The following is an 18612-nucleotide window of genomic DNA, read 5'->3' as shown; positions in this document are numbered from 1 at the left end:
GATGTCGCCAGGAACAGCGAGATTTATAAACGGGCCAAGCAAGGCAGGGCTGGAATGCTCCGATTTCATCATTGCCATCAATTGCATGGGGTTAGGCCTGGGTCCGTCCCTGCGGATCGGCTCCATTGCGAGGCGCATTAAAAGGGTGCTTAAACCAATGTGGACTCCGGTGGAGCTCTCTCTGTCGCCTGATCCCATGATTTTTCTTCCTACCGCCTCTTATCCACGAACCAACAACGAAGTATGGCGCGTGTGCTGAGATCTCTGCGCCAATTGCTGGGTTTCACTCCGTTGTCTTCGCCTTCACCGTCAGCTCTGGACCCGCGCCACCGCTTCGCCCGTTCAATTGATACAGATTTCTCCTATTTGCGAGGTACCGCTTCTCGGCCACGCTATGCGCACGAACCCAAGCTAAGATAGGCACATCGTTACAGAGGGCGACCAGGTTATAGTCTACAACCACAGAAAAAGACAGCCGGCCTTAGCTGGCCCGCTTCAGAAAGGCCAAAAGGCGCAGACATCCAAAGGGTCTCTGGCACATGACCAGATCATTGGCCGGAAAGTTCGAGATACCGTTCAGTCAAGCAAAGGTTTGAACACTTAACATCCGTGCTCGTCTAAATAATTAACTAATGGGTTTGGTTTCTAATACAGGTGTAAATTATCGAGTTAACCTTCCTACCCTCGATCAATATGTTGCGTTGACGCCGCGCCATGTAACGCCGGTACTACCACTTCTTCCCATAACCACGGGCGAACCCAAAATCCGTTGACACGCACCATAGATTTACGCTAAAGATGCAAGCGTCATTGTTTCATATCTTGATATAGATGTTGTGCCCCCAGGCGAGGGTGACAACAGCCATCCGCCACTAGAGATCCTCGAATCCGGAACAGGCCATGGCGCTTTGACACTACATCTATCGCGCGCAGTCCAAGCCGCCAACTCCCTTCCACCGCCAATCCCGAAAGCGTCTCAAGTGAAATATCTAGAAGAAAGTCCGACACGGCCGGCCGATGACACAAAGGATACTTCGAAACGCCCGGAAGATGGAATCGGGTTTGGAGGGAAAGAAGTAGATCTGGCGCAACAACAATGGGATGCGTGGCGTGCCCAGCGCAAAGCAATCATCCACACAGTTGAAGTATCACCGACCTTCTCGAAGCACGCAGAGAAAATTGTCCGCGGGTTTCGCCGCGGTATCTACGCCGGCAATGTCGACTTCTACGTCGGTCGTGTGGAGAACTGGATCTCAGCTCGAAAGCAACAACTTGAAGCACCCAGCTCCGCCATTAGCTCTCTCCTCAAACCCAAATCATTGGAACCTTTCCTCACCCATGCAATCCTCGACATGCCATCCGCCCATCTACGCATCCCCGTCGTCGCTCCCCTTCTCAAACCAAACGGTGTTCTAGCGGTCTTCATGCCCAGCGTCACTCAAATCGCGGACTGTGTCGATATTATCCGGAAACAAAGAGTTCCGCTTGATCTTGAACACGTTATCGAGCTCGGGACAGGAATCAGTGGCGGGAGGTCGTGGGATGTTAAGTTTGTATCGAAAAAGTCGAAGGCCGATCCAGGATGGGATAACTCAACTTCGGTCGAAGCTGAGTCTGGGAACACTACCGAAGAATCATCTGGAGAAAGCAAAACGGTACCCGAGAAAGCACAGGCACAAGAAACCGCTAAAGACCCGGAAGGCGTCCTTGTGTGCCGACCAAAGGCTGGGACTTTGCTGGCCGGTGGAGGCTTTGTGGGCATTTGGAGAAAAATGCAGGGTGTACATGGAGAGAACACCATGTAGATTTACTTTCTTCTTTGACCCATTGTACTATATATTGTATATTACTAACTCATAGACAACATGTACTAAATCCTTGAAAGAGCAAGCATTGTATAGTATCAATATTTATATATCTATATATCTAGCATATTTTATGAATTGGCATTAGCGGTCTTTATATATTGCTTTATATGCCAATAGACACATCTAAAAAGTGGTGGCCTACTAGTTTTCACTGTACACTACGGTTGACAAAATAGCACAAAGTGACCGTTGAGAAAGATCATCAAGTTGTAATCAAATCCTAACACATACCTAGGTACCAAGAGCAAGAAAGAAAGCGAAAGATAACTTGACCACGCCGTTGACTACTCACTTTCCAAGAAGATGATACGCGGGTTTAACTGCAAATACCCTCTGGCATGACATAAGCAAGAAAGGGAGAAAAGGAGGAAAAAGACAGGGAAAAAAAAAAGAAAAGTTAGGAAGACAGACGGGAAGAGGAGAGAAGACAGAAACAGGAAGGAAGCAGGATAAACTGAGTGAACACCGCGGACAACACGCAAAAGCCCCCCAAAGAGAAGATGAAAAATCCGAGATAACAAGAACAGGACAAACCGGGCTACACAAACACCAGTCTTCGTATGATTCGACATGCTCCCATGGCCGTTAGCCGCTCAGTTCCGTTGCGGACCAAAGTCCGCCTCCACAACCTTGCCCTTTTTGCCTTTAACTGAAAACTCCGCGAACAATGCGATATGATCACTTGGAAAATGATAGTTAGGGAACCCGGGCACCTTGCGTAGGTAGTCCTTGTCCACCTCCCCGAGTAACGCCGAAACGTGCACAGAATTCGATGTATACCAGATATAATCCAGTATATCCTTGAAGTCTGGAGTGTAATTTGTAAAGCTCAATTCGCCGATGGAGCTGTATGTCGACTTGAGCTTGAAGGGGTGCGTCATTCCTACTCGGCTCAGGTTTCCGTACATCCGTTTCTCCAGATCCGGATGTTCCTCAACAAGTCCTCCGTTGGCGATGAGATTGTATGCCGCCGAGCCAGGTGATGAGTTGAAATCTCCACACATAAAGAGGGGGATTTGATCACCGCTAGCGTACTCCGCGGAGGGTGCAGGCTCGGGCATGGATTGCTCCGCACCAGCCTCCGAGAAGCGGAAAGCGGCTTTATCCGTGCAAGGGGCCCATTTGGCGTACCTTTCCGAGTGCCTCGTAATCTCCTCCATAAGGATAGCTGTTTGAATCAACTTGACATCCTTGAACGTAGGGTCCCAGTAGAGATGCGCGTTGACGATGATGAACCGAGATCCAGTTTGTCGGTTCTCCAAGAAGACAATAACAGCAATGTGGTCTTTCTGCCATAGCCGGTTGTAGATGTCGTCCTGACCTTTGGCATCCGGTCTTCGCACTGCTGTCTGACCGAAGTTGATCACCTGCTTGTCAAGAATAATGAACTTGCTTCCCTTGAAGAAGATAGCACATCCATCGACCCCCTTGGCATCATCCTCCTGCATTCCCATGGCTCTTCCTCGGGGCCAGTACACGCCCTTGTAGTCACTATAGGCTAATTGCTCCCTGAAAAAATCGTTGTAGCTCCCTTGGTCGATTTCTTGAAGGCAAATGATATCTGAATCATGAGACCTGAGCTCATTCAATATTGTTTGCCTTCTATATTCCCAAGAGAGGACGCGGGAAGGCGCATAGCCGTAGTGTGATTGGGTTGCAGACGAATCGCAAAGGATGTTGTACGAAAGAACGGTTATCTTGTCGGGAGAAGTAACTGCGGTTTCATCTAGGATGAGCCAATCTCGGCCCGGTGGCTCAACGTGAGTATCTAATACAGTTAGCGAAAGAGCACAACGTGGTTGGTGTAGAAGAATGATACGAACCTGGCATCTCTTCCTTCAAATATTTGATCAAAGCCTTAGTTCCTTCCTTCAATATTTGGGCCTTCAAAACATCTTCCAATGGATTACCCTCTATTCCTAGGATTTCCAATCGGTAGAGATAACCCATCTCGTAAGGAAGTGTGCGAATATTGTTGTCGAAAAGAAGGAATTGCTTTAGGTTCGTGAGCATGCCGATTTCCTCAGGAAGCACAGTGATGTCGTTTCCCGATAAATCCAAGTTGGTAAGTTTCCGTAGTTGTCCAATTTCCCGAGGCACCACCTTCAACTTGTTGTGATTCAAATACAATTTTTCCAAGAAAGCATAGTTGAACAGCGACGGTGTCAGGGCCCGGAGTCCTTGACCGCCGAAATCGAGCGCATGCCAACCCTGCCGTGAAGCAGCCTTCGTCTTAGCAACGCCGTTCTTCCAGTTGACGCCATTTTCTTGAGGCTCCGGTTGGCTGGGTGCGATTTGGATACCCTTGGTCTGCTGTGCTACGGCCCGAGCATAGTAGTGGGGTGAACTGGCCTGCCGGGACTCAGCGGCCAGCTGGAGCTGCTGTTGCCAATGTTCGTTCATAGATTCGTCAAGATCTTCGTCAAGATTGGTATGCGTTCCATTCTGAAGGTGGCTAGGGGTGAAATGAGGGGTAGCCGACGTCAAAGCCCCACTTGAGAAGTTGTGCTGGTGGGCGACATGCTGAGGCGGCTGGTTATGATGGGCGTGGTGGTGTGGTTGCTGCGCGGGGTGTGGGTGGTGAGACTGTGTCTGAAACTTCGGGATCTGCATACCAAACCGCTGGTGGGCCTGGCTACCATTCATAATGACATGTTGCTGCTGATGTGTTTGACTATACATGGTGAAAGGGTTGAGGCCAGCTGCTTGACCAAGCGGCGGCGATCGCGACGGGGAGGGGGTTTCGTGGTTGAATTTCAGTCGTCCAGTAGGGGAGCCTGTGCCGTTGCGGATAAGGTGACGCTGGTGCTGTTGCGTCTGAAAGAAGTATTGCCCGGCCCCAGGCTGCTGGAACCTGTAGGTACCATCTGCCATTTAACGTGGCAGACGAGACCTTGTGTTATTTGTGTGAAGACGGGTTTCGAAGTCAACCCAGATTCGGAGTACTGGAGAGATGGCCGTGGTAGTTGGAGAGAGAGGAGTCGGGGATCGAATACGTTCTCTCCTTCTCTTTAACATGGGGTTCTGGAATGGAACCACCCCAGAAAAGTGACTGCTAGACAGGCCACTAAGGCAATGCCAACAATAGGAACTTGCTTTTTCCGCACAAGTGTCGAGCCTGACTGTAAATCAGAAGGAAGGATTTAAGGATCGGACGGTAAAGCCGGGGTCGGGCGAACGAGTCACGGAAGTGACGTCGGGATTCACACAGAGGCCTAGATCGGACGTTAGATAGGCTCCCCAGATAATTGACAGTCAGCGAATAAGGCTGGGCGCACACAATAAGCAGTCAGATGATAAAGCAATGTCAGTAGCGACCGGTCGAGATGAACTTCTTTGACGCTTGAGTGTGATCGAAGGCGGGAGGTTGCACGTCACGTGGCACTTGTCAGGCTGCTGTGATTCGCCGCCGGATCCAACGTGAACCAGAGGCTGAAGACCCTGCTTTCATCATCCAAAGCTTGGTAAGGCCAGATATATTGAACTCAATCCCCGTGTCCGCCTTCAGAGTTCAGAGTTCAGACAGCGGATACCCCTTGGTCCCTTGAGTCGCTATTGACACATGCTGACATAGCCCCTTCTCCCTTGATTGTCAGACAATATCGAGTCCTTTTCAGTGACTGGGTCCTTTCGGACAATGACCGCAACCAGGCTCGAGAAACATTCGTGGGCACCCTCTTGGAGTCTTCTTTTAACTTTTATAGCAACCGTACCATTGAATTGTCAACACATGGAATTGTGGAGTTTGCTCAGTTAGACGTCAAACAATGTTTTGAGACCCGTCATGGCTTGGAAATGGGACTACTACTACTATTACTACTCGACTCACCACCTCACCTGTGAAAGCACCATTGACATGGATGCAGCCGTAGCGAGCTTCTAGTGGGCAATCAATGTACTGATAAATTAGCTCAGCCCTCTCAGAAATCACTGGAAATCAGCATGGCCCGGTGCTTAAGAGCTCGATTCACCTGACCCTCGATAGAGGGTCACAGGGGTCGGGAAAGCTAGGCAAGATGTCCGGGGGCGGGGAAGGAGTTAGATAGCAGTAATTCTATAGCACCATGTGGCATAGGGAAACCATGCTTTAAAGCTACGCCTGCATAGCAGGGAGGCAGCAGAAAGAAGATTCTACGGCAATTAAAACGAACGGCTTCAGGCTTCAGGAATCCTTGATATTCTGAAAATCTATTATTTACATATGCATGCGGATGAAAGTTTCATATTAATCCATGTCATCGCGAACCTCCGCACCCCCAAGCTCGTCTTCATCGACTAACGGTACAAAACGGAAATCCACGAAGCTGACGGTTGATGCGCGAGATTCTTTTACGGGACGCGAACTGTTGCTTGTAGTGGCAGATCCGGCCTTGTCAAACTCAATCATGAATTGCAAACTCAGCACACCCTGTCGATCGCCGCGTATGCTCACCTTGGTAGCCACCGCCATGGCGCGGGATGCCTTCTGGATGAAGCCAAACCGAAAGTCCTGTTTCAAGCGAGATCCCATTGAGGAAGGCGGACTAACAAGAAAGGTCTCTGTAACTGTGGGGGCAAGTTTGGCTCTTGTAGCTCGTGATCGAGTTGTTCCGTCGTTCGTTAGTATTTTGCGGTGCGTATCTGATTGTGTTCCGTTATTTTGGCCGTCTTGCTCAATCGAGAATTCCACTGACGACTCGCTGAATGGACCACCGGCACCAGAGAGGGTAAAGAATGGTTCTTCTTTTGCGGATGCGGAAATTTTCAAGATTTTCGGATTCGTTGCACCGAGCTCCGTGATTGCGTTGTGTAACCAGGCGGAGCGCATAATTATTTTCATGACAATACCGTCGCGCTGAAACGGGATGTCGAGTTCACCCTCGTCCGGTTCGTAGGTTGTCAACTCGCAAACAGTTTTGACGCCAGTCTCTGCTAAGGTGATGCTGAGAGGAGAGCCGTAATGCGAGTACTGAAACGTACAAGAACGATTGAGAAGTAAGGCTGGCGCCGTAAATGCGCTAGATGCAGAAACAGTTGAAGGCTGGACGCTGGCTGCCCTGCTGGCGCTAGTGGACGATGATTCGCCTACTCCGAATATTTTCAATGTTTCCAGCAGGGCTGACAATGATACAACAAAACAGGGATAATTTGAACCGTCTGGTTCGATATCTTCCATTGTAACGTCATCTTCGTTACTAGGCGTGGTGGTCGGATTGAAGGTATAGGTGGTGAAAAGAGCTTTGTCAAGGAACGCGAGTCCTTGTACCACTCGCGCTTCCTCCACAGAAAAGCGGATTCCGTCCGGCGTTATTTGTACGGTGGCATTCCGCGCAAAGCCAATGCAATGAAGTAAAGTGTAGAGTTGGTGTGCGTTGCTAGAAACGGCAGTGAAGATAGGCCCCGTCTCTTCGGCCATGATTTCGGTAGAGAGGAGTATAGGATAGTATGGAGTAAACACCGGGTATTTATTGAAAAGAAGGCGCGGATGAGAAGCCTCCGACGTTTCTAGTGATACAGTTCTGCTTCTCTTTCAAATCTCCAGAGATCCATACACCGAAGTATGTGAGCGGAAGATGTCACTTAAACGTAAACTCCAACGGCACAAATCATAAACACGGCTCCGAAGCTGGGGCGCGACGTATTAGCGATTGCAAATCCGATGAACAGGGAATAAATAATACCCAAAAGCTAGAGATGCCGGACCACCAAGCGAGATAATGGTAGGGAAGGATCGGTCTATACAATGTGGAGCATTAGAAATGTGTAATGGTTTGCTGGCGCTCTATCATAATCAGGGGTACTAACTCAGCCCGAAAAGCCCTGTAAGAACCAAAGCTGGCCCATAAGTTAACAATTGATCATTTTGCCGAGTGGTTGCTCAGGCTCACCGAGCAGCAGAAGAGTAAAGCCAACAGTAAATTGGCTCTCTTTCGCAATAAGAGGGGAATAAGGGCTTGCAGAAGCTGCCTCCCAGACCTGGTTTAGAGACATTGGGTATTAAAACGGTAACACAACTCAGAAAAATTGCAAGCGAAATATTGAAGCTGAAGAGAAAAGTTGGCTAGAACATTGAATGAGTAAGTTCGAAGATGACAGCCATCGCAATACAAATCACCGAGAATCAAAGCAATTGAAGCTCCACGGAAAGTCGATCTGGCCCGACCGGTTCGGATCATTGTGGTCCCGACTCCCCGCCTCCGATCAGTCATCGACCATCATTGGCCGACGTCAGATCATACTTCGGCGCACCTGAATTGGAGTTGAAAGTTGGAACACCAGCTTGATATCATATTAACTGCTTATAATGACCGACAGTGAGTTAAACCCCGTCGCAGGGCTTTACTCCATTATGAGATTTTTATAATGACAAACTTCAGGCCCGATCACAAAGCGGAAAACCTCCTCGGAGGCTCTTTCCCCGGATTCCCAACAGCGGAGTAAGAGGGCGCGCACAGATTCCCCAGGGAGGGAATTGAAGGTATGTTGCTGGCTCTGTTTGGATATATACTTGCCTGATAATTCTGGAATTGACGCGTCTGCTCTTGAATAGACCGAAGACGATCCCCTGGAAAAGCCGCCAATGCGAATTGTTCCTTTCCCCGAAAAGGTGAGCCGCGCGAACAGTGTTTGAGATGCGGCCAATTCTAACCCCATCTACAGCCCGCAGTTCTAGAGGAGCGCCGAGGCGAGATTGAGTTCCGGGTGGTAAATAATGACGGATCGCGTGATAGCTTCATTGTCCTTACCGGGTTGAAATGCATTTTTCAGAAGCAGCTTCCGAAAATGCCGAAGGATTATATTGCGCGGCTGGTTTACGATAGGTCGCACCTCTCAATCGCTATCGTCAAACATCCACTGGAAGTTGTGGGGTCCGTATATTTCGTGGAGTCTTATGGTTGATCTATTTCCACTAACCTTGATACAGCGGTATTACCTACCGGCCTTTCAACAATCGCAGATTTGCGGAGATAGTATTCTGTGCCATCTCATCTGATCAGCAAGTTAAAGGATACGGGACTCATCTGATGTCGCATTTGAAGGTATTTAACTGAGAATGTGCTCATGTCATTTTCGTTATATATGATGCTAACTTGGTCGACACGTACAGGACTACGTCAAGGCAACGTCGGACATCATGCACTTTCTGACCTACGCCGATAACTACGCGATTGGATACTTCAAAAAACAGGGATTTACCAAGGAGATCCAACTGGACAGGTCTATATGGATGGGATATATTAAAGATTATGAAGGTGGAACGATCATGCAATGCACGATGCTGCCGAGGATTCGATATCTTGAAATCGGGCGCATGTTGCTCAAGCAGAAAGAGGCGGTCCACGCAAAGATCCGTGCGTTCAGCCGGTCACATATCGTTCATCCTCCACCCAAGGAATGGAAGAATGGAGTGAATAAGATCGATCCGATGAGCATTCCTGCCATTAAAGAGTCGGGGTGGTCACCTGATATGGATGAACTCGCCCGGCAACCGCGTCATGGGCCGAATTATAACCAACTCCTACACCTTCTCAACGATATGCAGAACCATAGCGCAGCGTGGCCGTTCACCCAGCCGGTCAATAAGGATGAGGTACTCGACTACTACGATGTCATCAAGGAACCGATGGATTTGTCTACGATGGAAGAAAAGCATGAGAAGGACATGTACCCGACGCCACAGGATTTCATCAAAGATGCCATGTTGATGTTTGACAACTGCCGACGGTACAATAACGAGACAACACCTTACGCCAAAAGCGCGAATAGGCTGGAGAAGTTTATGTGGCAGCAGATTTCCAACATCCCTGAGTGGTCGGTAAGTACAATTCAGCCATCCCAAACATGATCATGTGATCCTTGTGATGGCTAACTCTTGTCTAGCACTTGTCCGAAGGCCACTGATGGAGATTTTCAATAATTTGATGGAGTTTTGGATGGCGATTTTGCTAGGTTGGTAAGGTTTGATTTTATTATTGGATTCATGGTGAATACCCGAATTAGCATGTGGCTGCATATATAATTTTTTTTATCCCAAACATCGCCAGGACACGAAGTCAATTGGATTATTCTGACAGACTGAAAGTATGGTTCGTGACGTATCCTGAATGGGGAAGCTTCTGGGTCGTGTCGATCTCCTGCAACAATCCAGGGGCAGACCAGTGGCTGGTGATGATACAGTTCCAGGGCTTCCAGCCTTCAGGTTCTGAGCAGGATCGCCTGTTTTTTATCCACCGCACTCCGTAAGTCTCGGACGTAGCTTCAACTATCCCATACGGCAGTGTTTCAGCGGGCAATTGGTTTCTGGGTGTTCCATTTTTCCCGGTTTCTCGTTGGCTGGTGGTGGAGCCATTCATTTCGGATTAAAATTGAGGCGGGCCGTTTTATTGCTGAAAGAAGCGCTCTCGAAGGCCTCAAGGAGTCGGCAAACGCTGCAGACGAAAGACTTCATTATTGCCGGCTGGCTTGGCTCGTCTTATTCCTGTTGCTTTCTTTTCCCCTTCATGCACTGCTTGATGGGTCGTGTTTACTGCTCCTGAGCTTGCTGCAGTCTGGTGGCTGTTGTTTTCCCGCCTTCGACTTTCTAAGGGGAACTCGCCAGTGCCTCTCGCTTTCGCGACCTTGATGTTCAAATTCTCAGCCTAATTCACTTATTCACTCGTCACTCGTTACAATTGAAGGTAGTTGAGCACGGTTGTCTTGGTTGGAGCCTTCAATAGACACCCGACACACGACTTGTATACTTTGTTTACTGGTTTCTGAACCGGCTCGAATCACACTCTTTTCCCCTATTCGGCCCCTCTTTGTTTCAACTCTGAACCCGAACATCGCGATTTCACGGCCACCCTTTGCGCAACACTTTGCTTTACAGCTGAATTCAAAATGACGACGCCCGGTATGATCGAGCTGGAGCAGCGAAATCGCCTCCCCACGCTCTTCGAGGTCCTCAGCCGTCGGACTCTCGCCCCAGTCGATCTCTTCTCCTTCTACATTTACATGCGCGACCAACAACGCTCTGTTGATTATCTTGACTTCTGGTACGACGCACTTCCACACTATATACACTCTTGAACGATCCAATATTAATCTCAAACTAGGCTCGATGTATCCCAACATATGTCCCTGTGCCGCCATTATGTTAGAGAACTGCGACGATCGGTCCTGGTAGCGACACCAGATCTTGAAAAGGCCGAGAGCAAGGGGTCTTCGACACCTCTGGAGAACTTTGAGAGTGTGAATGATATCCCACTCGTGGAAGCTGGGCCTTCGGGGCTTCACCATGGTCTCCGCGATCTGAACGACAGGGACGCTGATCAAAGACTGTCTGCCTTCCTTCGCTCGGATGGCCACTCATCAAGACACTCTCCACAGAGCAGTTTGGGCTCGCACAACTCTGTATCCCGCACGATGTCGAATAACGAGCAGCCGCGGCCGAGCTTTGCCCACAAGGAGTCAAGCTCACCGGGGCATACCGTGGCACGTGGGGATATCCGTTCTAGCGCAGAGAAGATACTTTACACGTATCTACTCCCAGGTGCTGAAAGAGAAATCGTCTTGCCCGAGGAAATGGTGTCTGGTATCATCAATCTAGTGGAGGACGATGGCAGAGATGACCCGGAAGTATTTGATCCGGCAAAGGACTATGTTTTCCAAGCAATGGAACGTGATGCCTTCCCAGGGTTTTTGCAGGCGAAAGCTCTGGGTAACCTTGTTCCACTGTCGATCATGGCACGTCTCACATTCGCCCTCATCAGTTTCGGTGGGGGTTTCTGGGGTGCGTTTTATGTGGTGCTACGTGATAAACCAAGGCACATTCGTTGCTGGGTAGGCTACCGTCCTCTCAGAAGATCTGTATAGATTTACTAATTTGGCGTATAGGTTATTTTACCTTTCATCATTGCAGCCTACTTCATCGTCTCCTACCAATACAAGATCGACCCAGTTATGGCTTTCGTAGGGTACAGCGAGTATACGTTCATGAACTGGTCCCCGGTCCGTGAGCCTTATGTTCGAAAACTGCTAGTGAAGCGAGCTATCGCCACCATTTTAATCGCGGCTCTTGTCGCCGCTGCGCTGAGCATATTGTTCATCCTGGTCCCGGGTACGATGCTTTAGCTGTGTCCATTTATGGGTAATACGATATACTTCTTCATCTCTTATGCATGCGAAATTCAGTTCAGCATCCACCGTTGGAACTGCCTGCCACAGCTTTCAAAGCCTCGCAGAGCGCCTCTTTGATAGCAACCATTGTCCATACCTGTCCAGCCAACGCTGTCTCATTTGTTTTGCATGCGCGCTTTTTCGTTCTCTTTTCTTCTATAATACCCCTTCGCTGCTGGACTTGTACGTTAGATGACTTTTGCCGAAGCCTTGGTGTTGTGGATATATTCGTTGGTACCTAGTTGTTGGCTAAGTATTTAAGTGTAATCTTAATTGCACAAAGATCCTTTTGAAATTTCTTGTCTTTCTATTCGTAGTATTCAGCAACATTGCTGAGATTTGTGCCTGTGCTATGACAACAACATGCTATGACTTCTTCCCCAGAAAGCGCTTCGACTGCCTTGTCCCTCCAGAACCAGAACCCAATTTAACCCCAGCGTCCTCGTCAATATCCATCCCAGAGCCATGAGGATCAAAGTCAAACGAGCCGCCATCAAAGTATCCATCATCATCAAACTCGCGCTTGTTGCTTCCACCACCCCAGAGGTCGCGACTCCGGAATGCCGCTCCGAGGTCTTTTGGTTTCCAGCCTGACTTCTTAGCCCCTTGGTTTCCAGCACCGGCGAAGGGCCCTGCCCCGCCTGCCTCGGCGGACTCATCGTTCCATTTTGCAATCGTCTTTTCGATCATCACGACCCGGGCGTGTTCCGTGGCGCGGCGTTGTGCGGAGTCAGCTCGTATTTTGGCAATTTCGGCTTCGATGTCGGATATGACGGAGCCGCAGCGGGATTCCCAGGCTGTTAAGGTTGAGATCATGGGTGGTAGGGAGCTGGGCTTTACGTCGCGGAGGGGAGCGACGGATGTTACGTTCACGGTTGGTGGTGATGTCGCTGGGGATAGTCTGGCAGTTATGAGGGAGGAATAGATAGCTGCTGTTACGAGGGATTCAAGGTCGGATGGGGCTGAGAGGGAGAGAGACTCCATAAGGATTTCGTAGGTGAGGGGCTTGATTGTGGAGGCGAGAGAGAGGAGGGTGAGGAGACGGAGCTTGCGGGCTTGCTCATCGCTGAGTGCGGGGAGATTGGGAGTTTGTTGGTAGTCTTTCCATGTCCCCCAGGCGAAGATCTCGAGGAGCGTCAGATACCCTTGGAGCTCGGCGGGGGTGTCTGGGGAGCGAAGTGCTTGGACTGCGGGCCGTTCTAGGAGTTCTGCGAAGACGTACGTGTGTGGGCTTGCTGTTGCATTTGTGACTATATTTGCGACGTATCGGGGCGAATTTGCACTACTTGAGTCTGTGAGTGCGATGAAGGGTTGAAGGGCATCCAGCGCCCTTTGGTGTACTTGGTCCATCTGGTGTTTGATGTGGCAGTCGGGCTATCGGACCTGTCAGGATTAGATTGTGCTGTATGATATATATTATAAAAAGCGTACTGACTGGATATGCGTAATGATTAAATCTAGAGCCTAATCATATCGAGTCGAGCTGTGATGTATAGGTCGAAGTGGCAAGGCTGTTTGATAGCTGGTGACGGTCAGTAGCTCCGCAGAGAGAGAGCGGGAGGTGTCAGTGTGGTTCAAAGTGTTTGCACCCAATGCAAACTGATCTCTCCACTTGCACATCAAGTGGGGCACTATCCAACGTTTACAAAGACTACAAGTACACAACAGAGACAACATCACTATCAACTGAGTGAGGCCAGTTTCTATGCGCAAACTACAACTCGTAAAATTATCTCTGCGTAGGAAACCGTCTTTCCTGTAGGAGTCTAGTTGAGTCTGAATTCGGGAGACCCGCCCGAGACGAACATACTGATCGTCAAGTTGCATCTCTCACGCCATTCTTGTTCACAATGAGCTTCGCTTAAGGTTGGATCTAAGCTCCGAACCCTTCGCCTTGAAGAAAACCGAGAAAAGGGGCACGTACATGGTACATGGTACATGGTGCAGGTTGATGATCGATCAGGGGAGGTGATTCTTGGGAACGTTCAACTCTTCGAGGCGCGCAAGCACTACACTCTAGGTGAAACGACCAGCAGCCGTCAACTGTTTCGGTGACAGGGACCGCTCCACGAACGCCTCAAGTAGATCAACAAGGGGATTCAACTTCTCTCCAGACCCCCAATTTCATTTCGTCTCATATTAGGCTATTTGGAATGTGCATGCAGGAAGAAGTGGCCACGTACTCTACATTTACAAACCAAGGCTAGGGGATCCAGATCTTATCCTTCAGAAGCCCAAGACCCGTGGACCCCCACGGTGAGGAGATACAAAGTAGGACATGAACTGCTGTAGTTTTCCTTCATCGTCGGGATGTCGCAAGAATTGGGTCTTTCAGCCAATGAATAGAAACGAGGCGGTAATATCATTGGCACCTCCAGAAGGCCCTTGCTGGCGATCGTCCGGGTCGCATTGTCACTTGTGATCAAAGCCGCGAGTAAATTACTAAGAGGGCGCCAAGTCCTTCTTCAGACCCGCAGATTCCAGCAGTCCGCCATCATTCTTCGCCATTTCGGTTGGAATGAGGACATATGGCCGCATCTTGCCATCTTCGCTTGATATGAGCAAGGGCGATCTTTCGATAGTTTTCTCTCGGCAGTGGTTCATCCCTCGGCCCTCACTTGCTCGAGTCCTCGAACCTCACAGATAGTTAATCGATCATATTTAATAACCCGACAGGAGCTGCTGGTGGTGATCGGCGCGATTCATGTAGCGCAGTGTTAATCTGTTAATCGGCGACAAGTCTGACCCTCCGACCTCCGCTGCTTCCGCCCCCCGTCTGGTTTATTATTTCAGGCCTTCCCTCTGCGTCCTCGCCCTTGCCCGGCTCTTTTCTTACTCAGACTGTCCTTTTCTTCTTTTTTTCCCGTCATTCTCCTTATTCCTCTTTTAAATCGACGGCTCGCTCTCATGCGGTGACGATAATATTTCCCGGCTTTTGCCTATACATGAAATACGATGGCGGAACCCAATACGATAACCGCCGGGGATGGCAGCCTCACCCCGAGCAGATTCACGTCGCAAATGGCCACCACCACCGTCAGCGTGGAGGGGATGACATGCGGCGCATGTACCTCTGCGGTCGAGGGAGCTTTCAAAGGCGTCGAGGGCGCCGGCGAGGTTTCCGTGAGTTTAATGATGGGCAGGGCCGTTATCCACCACGATCCCACTCTCCTCCTTCCAGAAAAAGTCGCCGAGATGATCGAAGATCGCGGTTTCGATGCGGCGGTAATTTCTACGGACAGCTCCTCGATCCCGACGCGGGGCGCCGGCGCCTCGAAGGAGACGAATTTCGCGATCACAACGTTAGCAATCGAAGGCATGACATGCGGAGCCTGCACTTCTGCGGTAGAAGGCGGTTTGGCGGAGAATCCTGGAGTACGATCTGTCAACATATCGCTGCTCTCAGAGCGGGCGGTGATAGAGCATGATTTATCTGCGATATCAGCCGAACAGCTTGCGGATATAGTTGAAGATCGCGGCTTTGGGGCGAAGGTGCTGGAAACCTCAACGCTCCAAGCTAGTTCTCGTGGCTCTCAGGAATCTACGGATCCATCATCGCAGCAAACTGTCACTACCGTTTTAATTGACGGGATGACATGCGGTGCATGTACGTCGAGTGTCCAAGCGGCTTTCGACGGCGTGGAGGGCCTGGTCCAATTCAATATCAGCCTGCTTGCCGAACGAGCGATGGTCACTCATGATCCTCGTGTTCTTTCTTCCCAGAAAATTGTTGGTCTGATCGAGGACTCTGGCTTTGATGCCAAGGTTGTCTCTGAGGTCCAAGCTTATGCTCAAAAAGGTGGCATAAGCCGAGTTACGCTTGACCTTCATGGCTTACGGGATGCTACCTCTGCCGCCGCACTCGAGCACTTGCTCATGCAAAAGCCAGGGCTTGTTTCTGCTTCGGTTACTCTCGCTGCCTCTCAATTAACAGTCTCATACGACACATCTATACTTGGAATTCGTGGTATTGTTGTTGCAATTGAAGCTGCTGGGTACAATGCCTTATTAACAGACTCCGACGATAGCAACGCACAATTGGAGTCTTTAGCGAAGACAAAAGAAGTCCTAGAGTGGAAACGTGCCTTTTTGATCTCACTTTCCTTCGCCATCCCTGTGTTTCTGGTCAACATGATACTTCCTATGTATCTGCCAATGCTTGACTTCGGCGGAGTTAGAATCATCCCAGGTCTCTATCTTGGGGAAGCCATTTGCCTGCTACTCACAATACCTGTGCAGTTCGGTATTGGAAAGCGGTTCTATGTCACAAGTTTCAAGTCTTTACGACATCGCGCCCCAACAATGGATGTCCTCATTATGCTTGGAACTTCGGCGGCGTTCTTCTACAGTGTTTTTACCATGGTTGTTGCCATCTTCATGAAGCCTCACCACAGGCCGAGCACCGTCTTTGACACGAGTACTATGCTTATCACTTTTATAACGCTTGGTCGCTGGCTAGAGAACAGGGCAAAAGGCCAGACGTCTGCTGCTCTTTCTCGACTCATGTCTCTCGCACCATCAATGACGACCATCTACGATGACCCGGTAGCGGCCGAAAAACTGGCGGAGGGATGGGGAGGCATGGACACCGACGAAGAAAAGCCGAGCTCTTCGAACGAAAGACCTACAGTCTCCCAGAGGGTTATTCCCACCGAACTTATTGAAGTAGGGGACATCATTATACTTCATCCAGGAGATAAAGTCTCCGCTGATGGAATTATCATTCGAGGTGAGACCTACCTTGACGAGAGTATGATCACTGGTGAGGCATTGCCTATTCATAAAACGAAAGGAAGCCTCGTCATCGCAGGAACTGTGAATGGCACCAGTGCGGTTGATTTTAAGGTGATTCGCACTGGCAAGGATACCCAGCTCAGCAAGATTGTCAAGCTAGTACAGGATGCACAAACAAGTCGGGCTTCAATCCAGCGAATGGCAGATGTCGTCGCCGGTTATTTCGTACCAGCGATTATTAGTCTCGGTTTGGTTACATTCTTTGGCTGGATGTTCGTGAGCCACCTGTTGCCCAATCCTCCAAAGATTTTTGTTGCAAAAGAAGGTGGGGGCAAACTCATGGTCTGTCTGAAGCTGTGCATTTCGGTCATCGTTTTTGCCTGTCCTTGTGCACTGGGCCTCAGTACCCCCACAGCGGTTATGGTAGGGACCGGAGTTGGTGCGACACAGGGCATCCTCGTCAAAGGCGGTGCTGTGCTTGAGGGCGCTACTAAAATCACCCATGTCGTGTTTGACAAGACTGGTACTTTGACAACAGGGAAAATGAATGTTGCGGAAGCGAAAATCGAGCCTAACTGGACATCAAATGATTGGCGCCGTCGGCTTTGGTGGTTGATTGTTGGGCTTGCCGAAATGAACAGCGAACATCCCATCGGCAAAACCATTTACTTGGCTGCAAGGAACGAGTCAGGACACTCCGGAGACACTGGACTACCTGGAAGCCTAGGCGATTTCGACGCCCTCGTTGGTAAAGGCATTTCCGCTCTCGTCGAGCCGGCTTCCAGTATCGAACGCGTCCGGTACCGTGTGCTTATTGGAAACGCCGAGTTTCTGAGAACAAATGACATTCCCATTTCGGAATCCGCTGAGCAAATGTCGGGCTCTAAAAGTTCCCAGGTCGGGATTACCCAAATCCACGTGGCGATTGACGGGCAATTTGCAGGAACGCTCTTACTCCAGGATACTGTGAAGGTAACCGCCGTGGCTGCAGTAGCCGCCCTACATCGGATGGGACTGTCGACCTCACTGATTACGGGTGATTCCCATGCAGCAGCTATCTCAATTGCCTCGGCTGTTGGCATTTCGCCCGAGGCTGTCCACGCCTCAGTCTCTCCATCCGATAAGCAATCTATTATCGCCTCTCTTGAAGAGACTGGTGACTGTGTCGCCATGGTTGGAGACGGAATTAATGACTCTCCGGCTCTCGCCACCGCGTCTGTCGGTATCGCCCTCGCATCAGGCACTGATGTTGCCATGGAGGCGGCAGATATTGTCTTAATGCGGCCCGACGATCTTCTCTCGGTACCTGCAAGTCTTTCTCTTTCTCGCACCGTCTTCAGGCGTATTAAACTCAATCTCGTCTGGGCCTGCGCATATAATGTCATCGGCCTCCCATTCGCAATGGGCCTCTTCCTCCCCTTCGGTGGATTCATGCTCCCACCAATGGCAGCGGGTGCAGCAATGGCTCTTTCCAGTGTCTCTGTCGTCGTAAGCAGTCTTCTTCTCAAGTTCTGGAAAAGACCCTCGTGGATGGATGCAGAGCTTCTGGAGAAGGATATCAATATTGCATCAGGCGGCAGCTCCCAAAAGAACTGGTTAGAGGCCACTCTTTTCTCTGTCACCGCGCCTAACACGACCCGTCGCGCTGCACAATGGATTCAGGGCGCAGCCGCTAGAACGTGGTCGTTTATAACTGGACGTCCTACCCAAACATCAGGTGTTGAGCCGACCTACGTACCTCTTCAAACAGTGGAGCCTGCAGTTTAAGTTTTTTGTTTTTTCTTTAATGATGTCTTATGTCCCTTTTTTTCGACTCGGATACCGGATTCTATTATGATTTACTCGCAAGATACCTCTTTCCCGTTGGTGCTTT

The 18612-nt window shown here is 49.9% G+C and overlaps 7 protein-coding genes across 7 annotated transcripts; 4 read left to right on the top strand and 3 right to left on the bottom strand.

The window, feature by feature from the left end:
- Positions 1-243: 243 nt before the first annotated feature.
- Positions 244-1805, top strand: APUU_60260A (tRNA (adenine-N(1)-)-methyltransferase; the record flags this gene model as incomplete). The annotated part of the gene is made up of 4 exons (XM_041693481.1): positions 244-373; positions 435-590; positions 655-725; positions 786-1805. The coding sequence occupies 4 exons, from the start codon at positions 244-246 to the stop codon at positions 1803-1805; spliced, it is 1377 nt and encodes a 458-aa protein (XP_041559406.1).
- Positions 1806-2461: 656 nt separating this feature from the next.
- CCR4 (CCR4-Not complex 3'-5'-exoribonuclease subunit Ccr4) lies at positions 2462-4742 on the bottom strand (the record flags this gene model as incomplete). The annotated part of the gene is made up of 2 exons (XM_041693479.1): positions 2462-3636; positions 3692-4742. 2 exons carry the CDS (start codon positions 4740-4742, stop codon positions 2462-2464), a joined length of 2226 nt encoding a protein of 741 aa, XP_041559405.1.
- A 1351-nt stretch (positions 4743-6093) lies between these two features.
- RAD1 (putative DNA repair protein Rad1) lies at positions 6094-7263 on the bottom strand (the record flags this gene model as incomplete). Its single annotated transcript, XM_041693478.1, has 1 exon — positions 6094-7263. One exon carries the CDS (start codon positions 7261-7263, stop codon positions 6094-6096), a length of 1170 nt encoding a protein of 389 aa, XP_041559404.1.
- Positions 7264-8151: 888 nt separating this feature from the next.
- gcnE (histone acetyltransferase GCN5) lies at positions 8152-9749 on the top strand (the record flags this gene model as incomplete). Its single annotated transcript, XM_041693477.1, has 7 exons — positions 8152-8161; positions 8225-8325; positions 8398-8454; positions 8508-8716; positions 8773-8887; positions 8956-9663; positions 9729-9749. 7 exons carry the CDS (start codon positions 8152-8154, stop codon positions 9747-9749), a joined length of 1221 nt encoding a protein of 406 aa, XP_041559403.1.
- A 978-nt stretch (positions 9750-10727) lies between these two features.
- On the top strand, positions 10728-11960 carry rgsB (putative RGS domain protein (Rax1); the record flags this gene model as incomplete). The annotated part of the gene is made up of 3 exons (XM_041693476.1): positions 10728-10882; positions 10943-11669; positions 11724-11960. The coding sequence occupies 3 exons, from the start codon at positions 10728-10730 to the stop codon at positions 11958-11960; spliced, it is 1119 nt and encodes a 372-aa protein (XP_041559402.1).
- A 411-nt stretch (positions 11961-12371) lies between these two features.
- APUU_60255S (uncharacterized protein) lies at positions 12372-13355 on the bottom strand (the record flags this gene model as incomplete). Its single annotated transcript, XM_041693475.1, has 1 exon — positions 12372-13355. One exon carries the CDS (start codon positions 13353-13355, stop codon positions 12372-12374), a length of 984 nt encoding a protein of 327 aa, XP_041559401.1.
- A 1605-nt stretch (positions 13356-14960) lies between these two features.
- On the top strand, positions 14961-18506 carry ctpA (Cu(2+)-transporting P-type ATPase CCC2; the record flags this gene model as incomplete). The annotated part of the gene is made up of 1 exon (XM_041693474.1): positions 14961-18506. One exon carries the CDS (start codon positions 14961-14963, stop codon positions 18504-18506), a length of 3546 nt encoding a protein of 1181 aa, XP_041559400.1.
- Between the last annotated feature and the right edge of the window lie 106 nt (positions 18507-18612).

This window comes from Aspergillus puulaauensis, chromosome 6, assembly GCF_016861865.1.
Source record: "Aspergillus puulaauensis MK2 DNA, chromosome 6, nearly complete sequence".
Taxonomy (NCBI): Eukaryota; Fungi; Ascomycota; class Eurotiomycetes; order Eurotiales; family Aspergillaceae; genus Aspergillus; species Aspergillus puulaauensis.
This window is presented reverse-complemented; position numbering and strand designations above follow the sequence as displayed.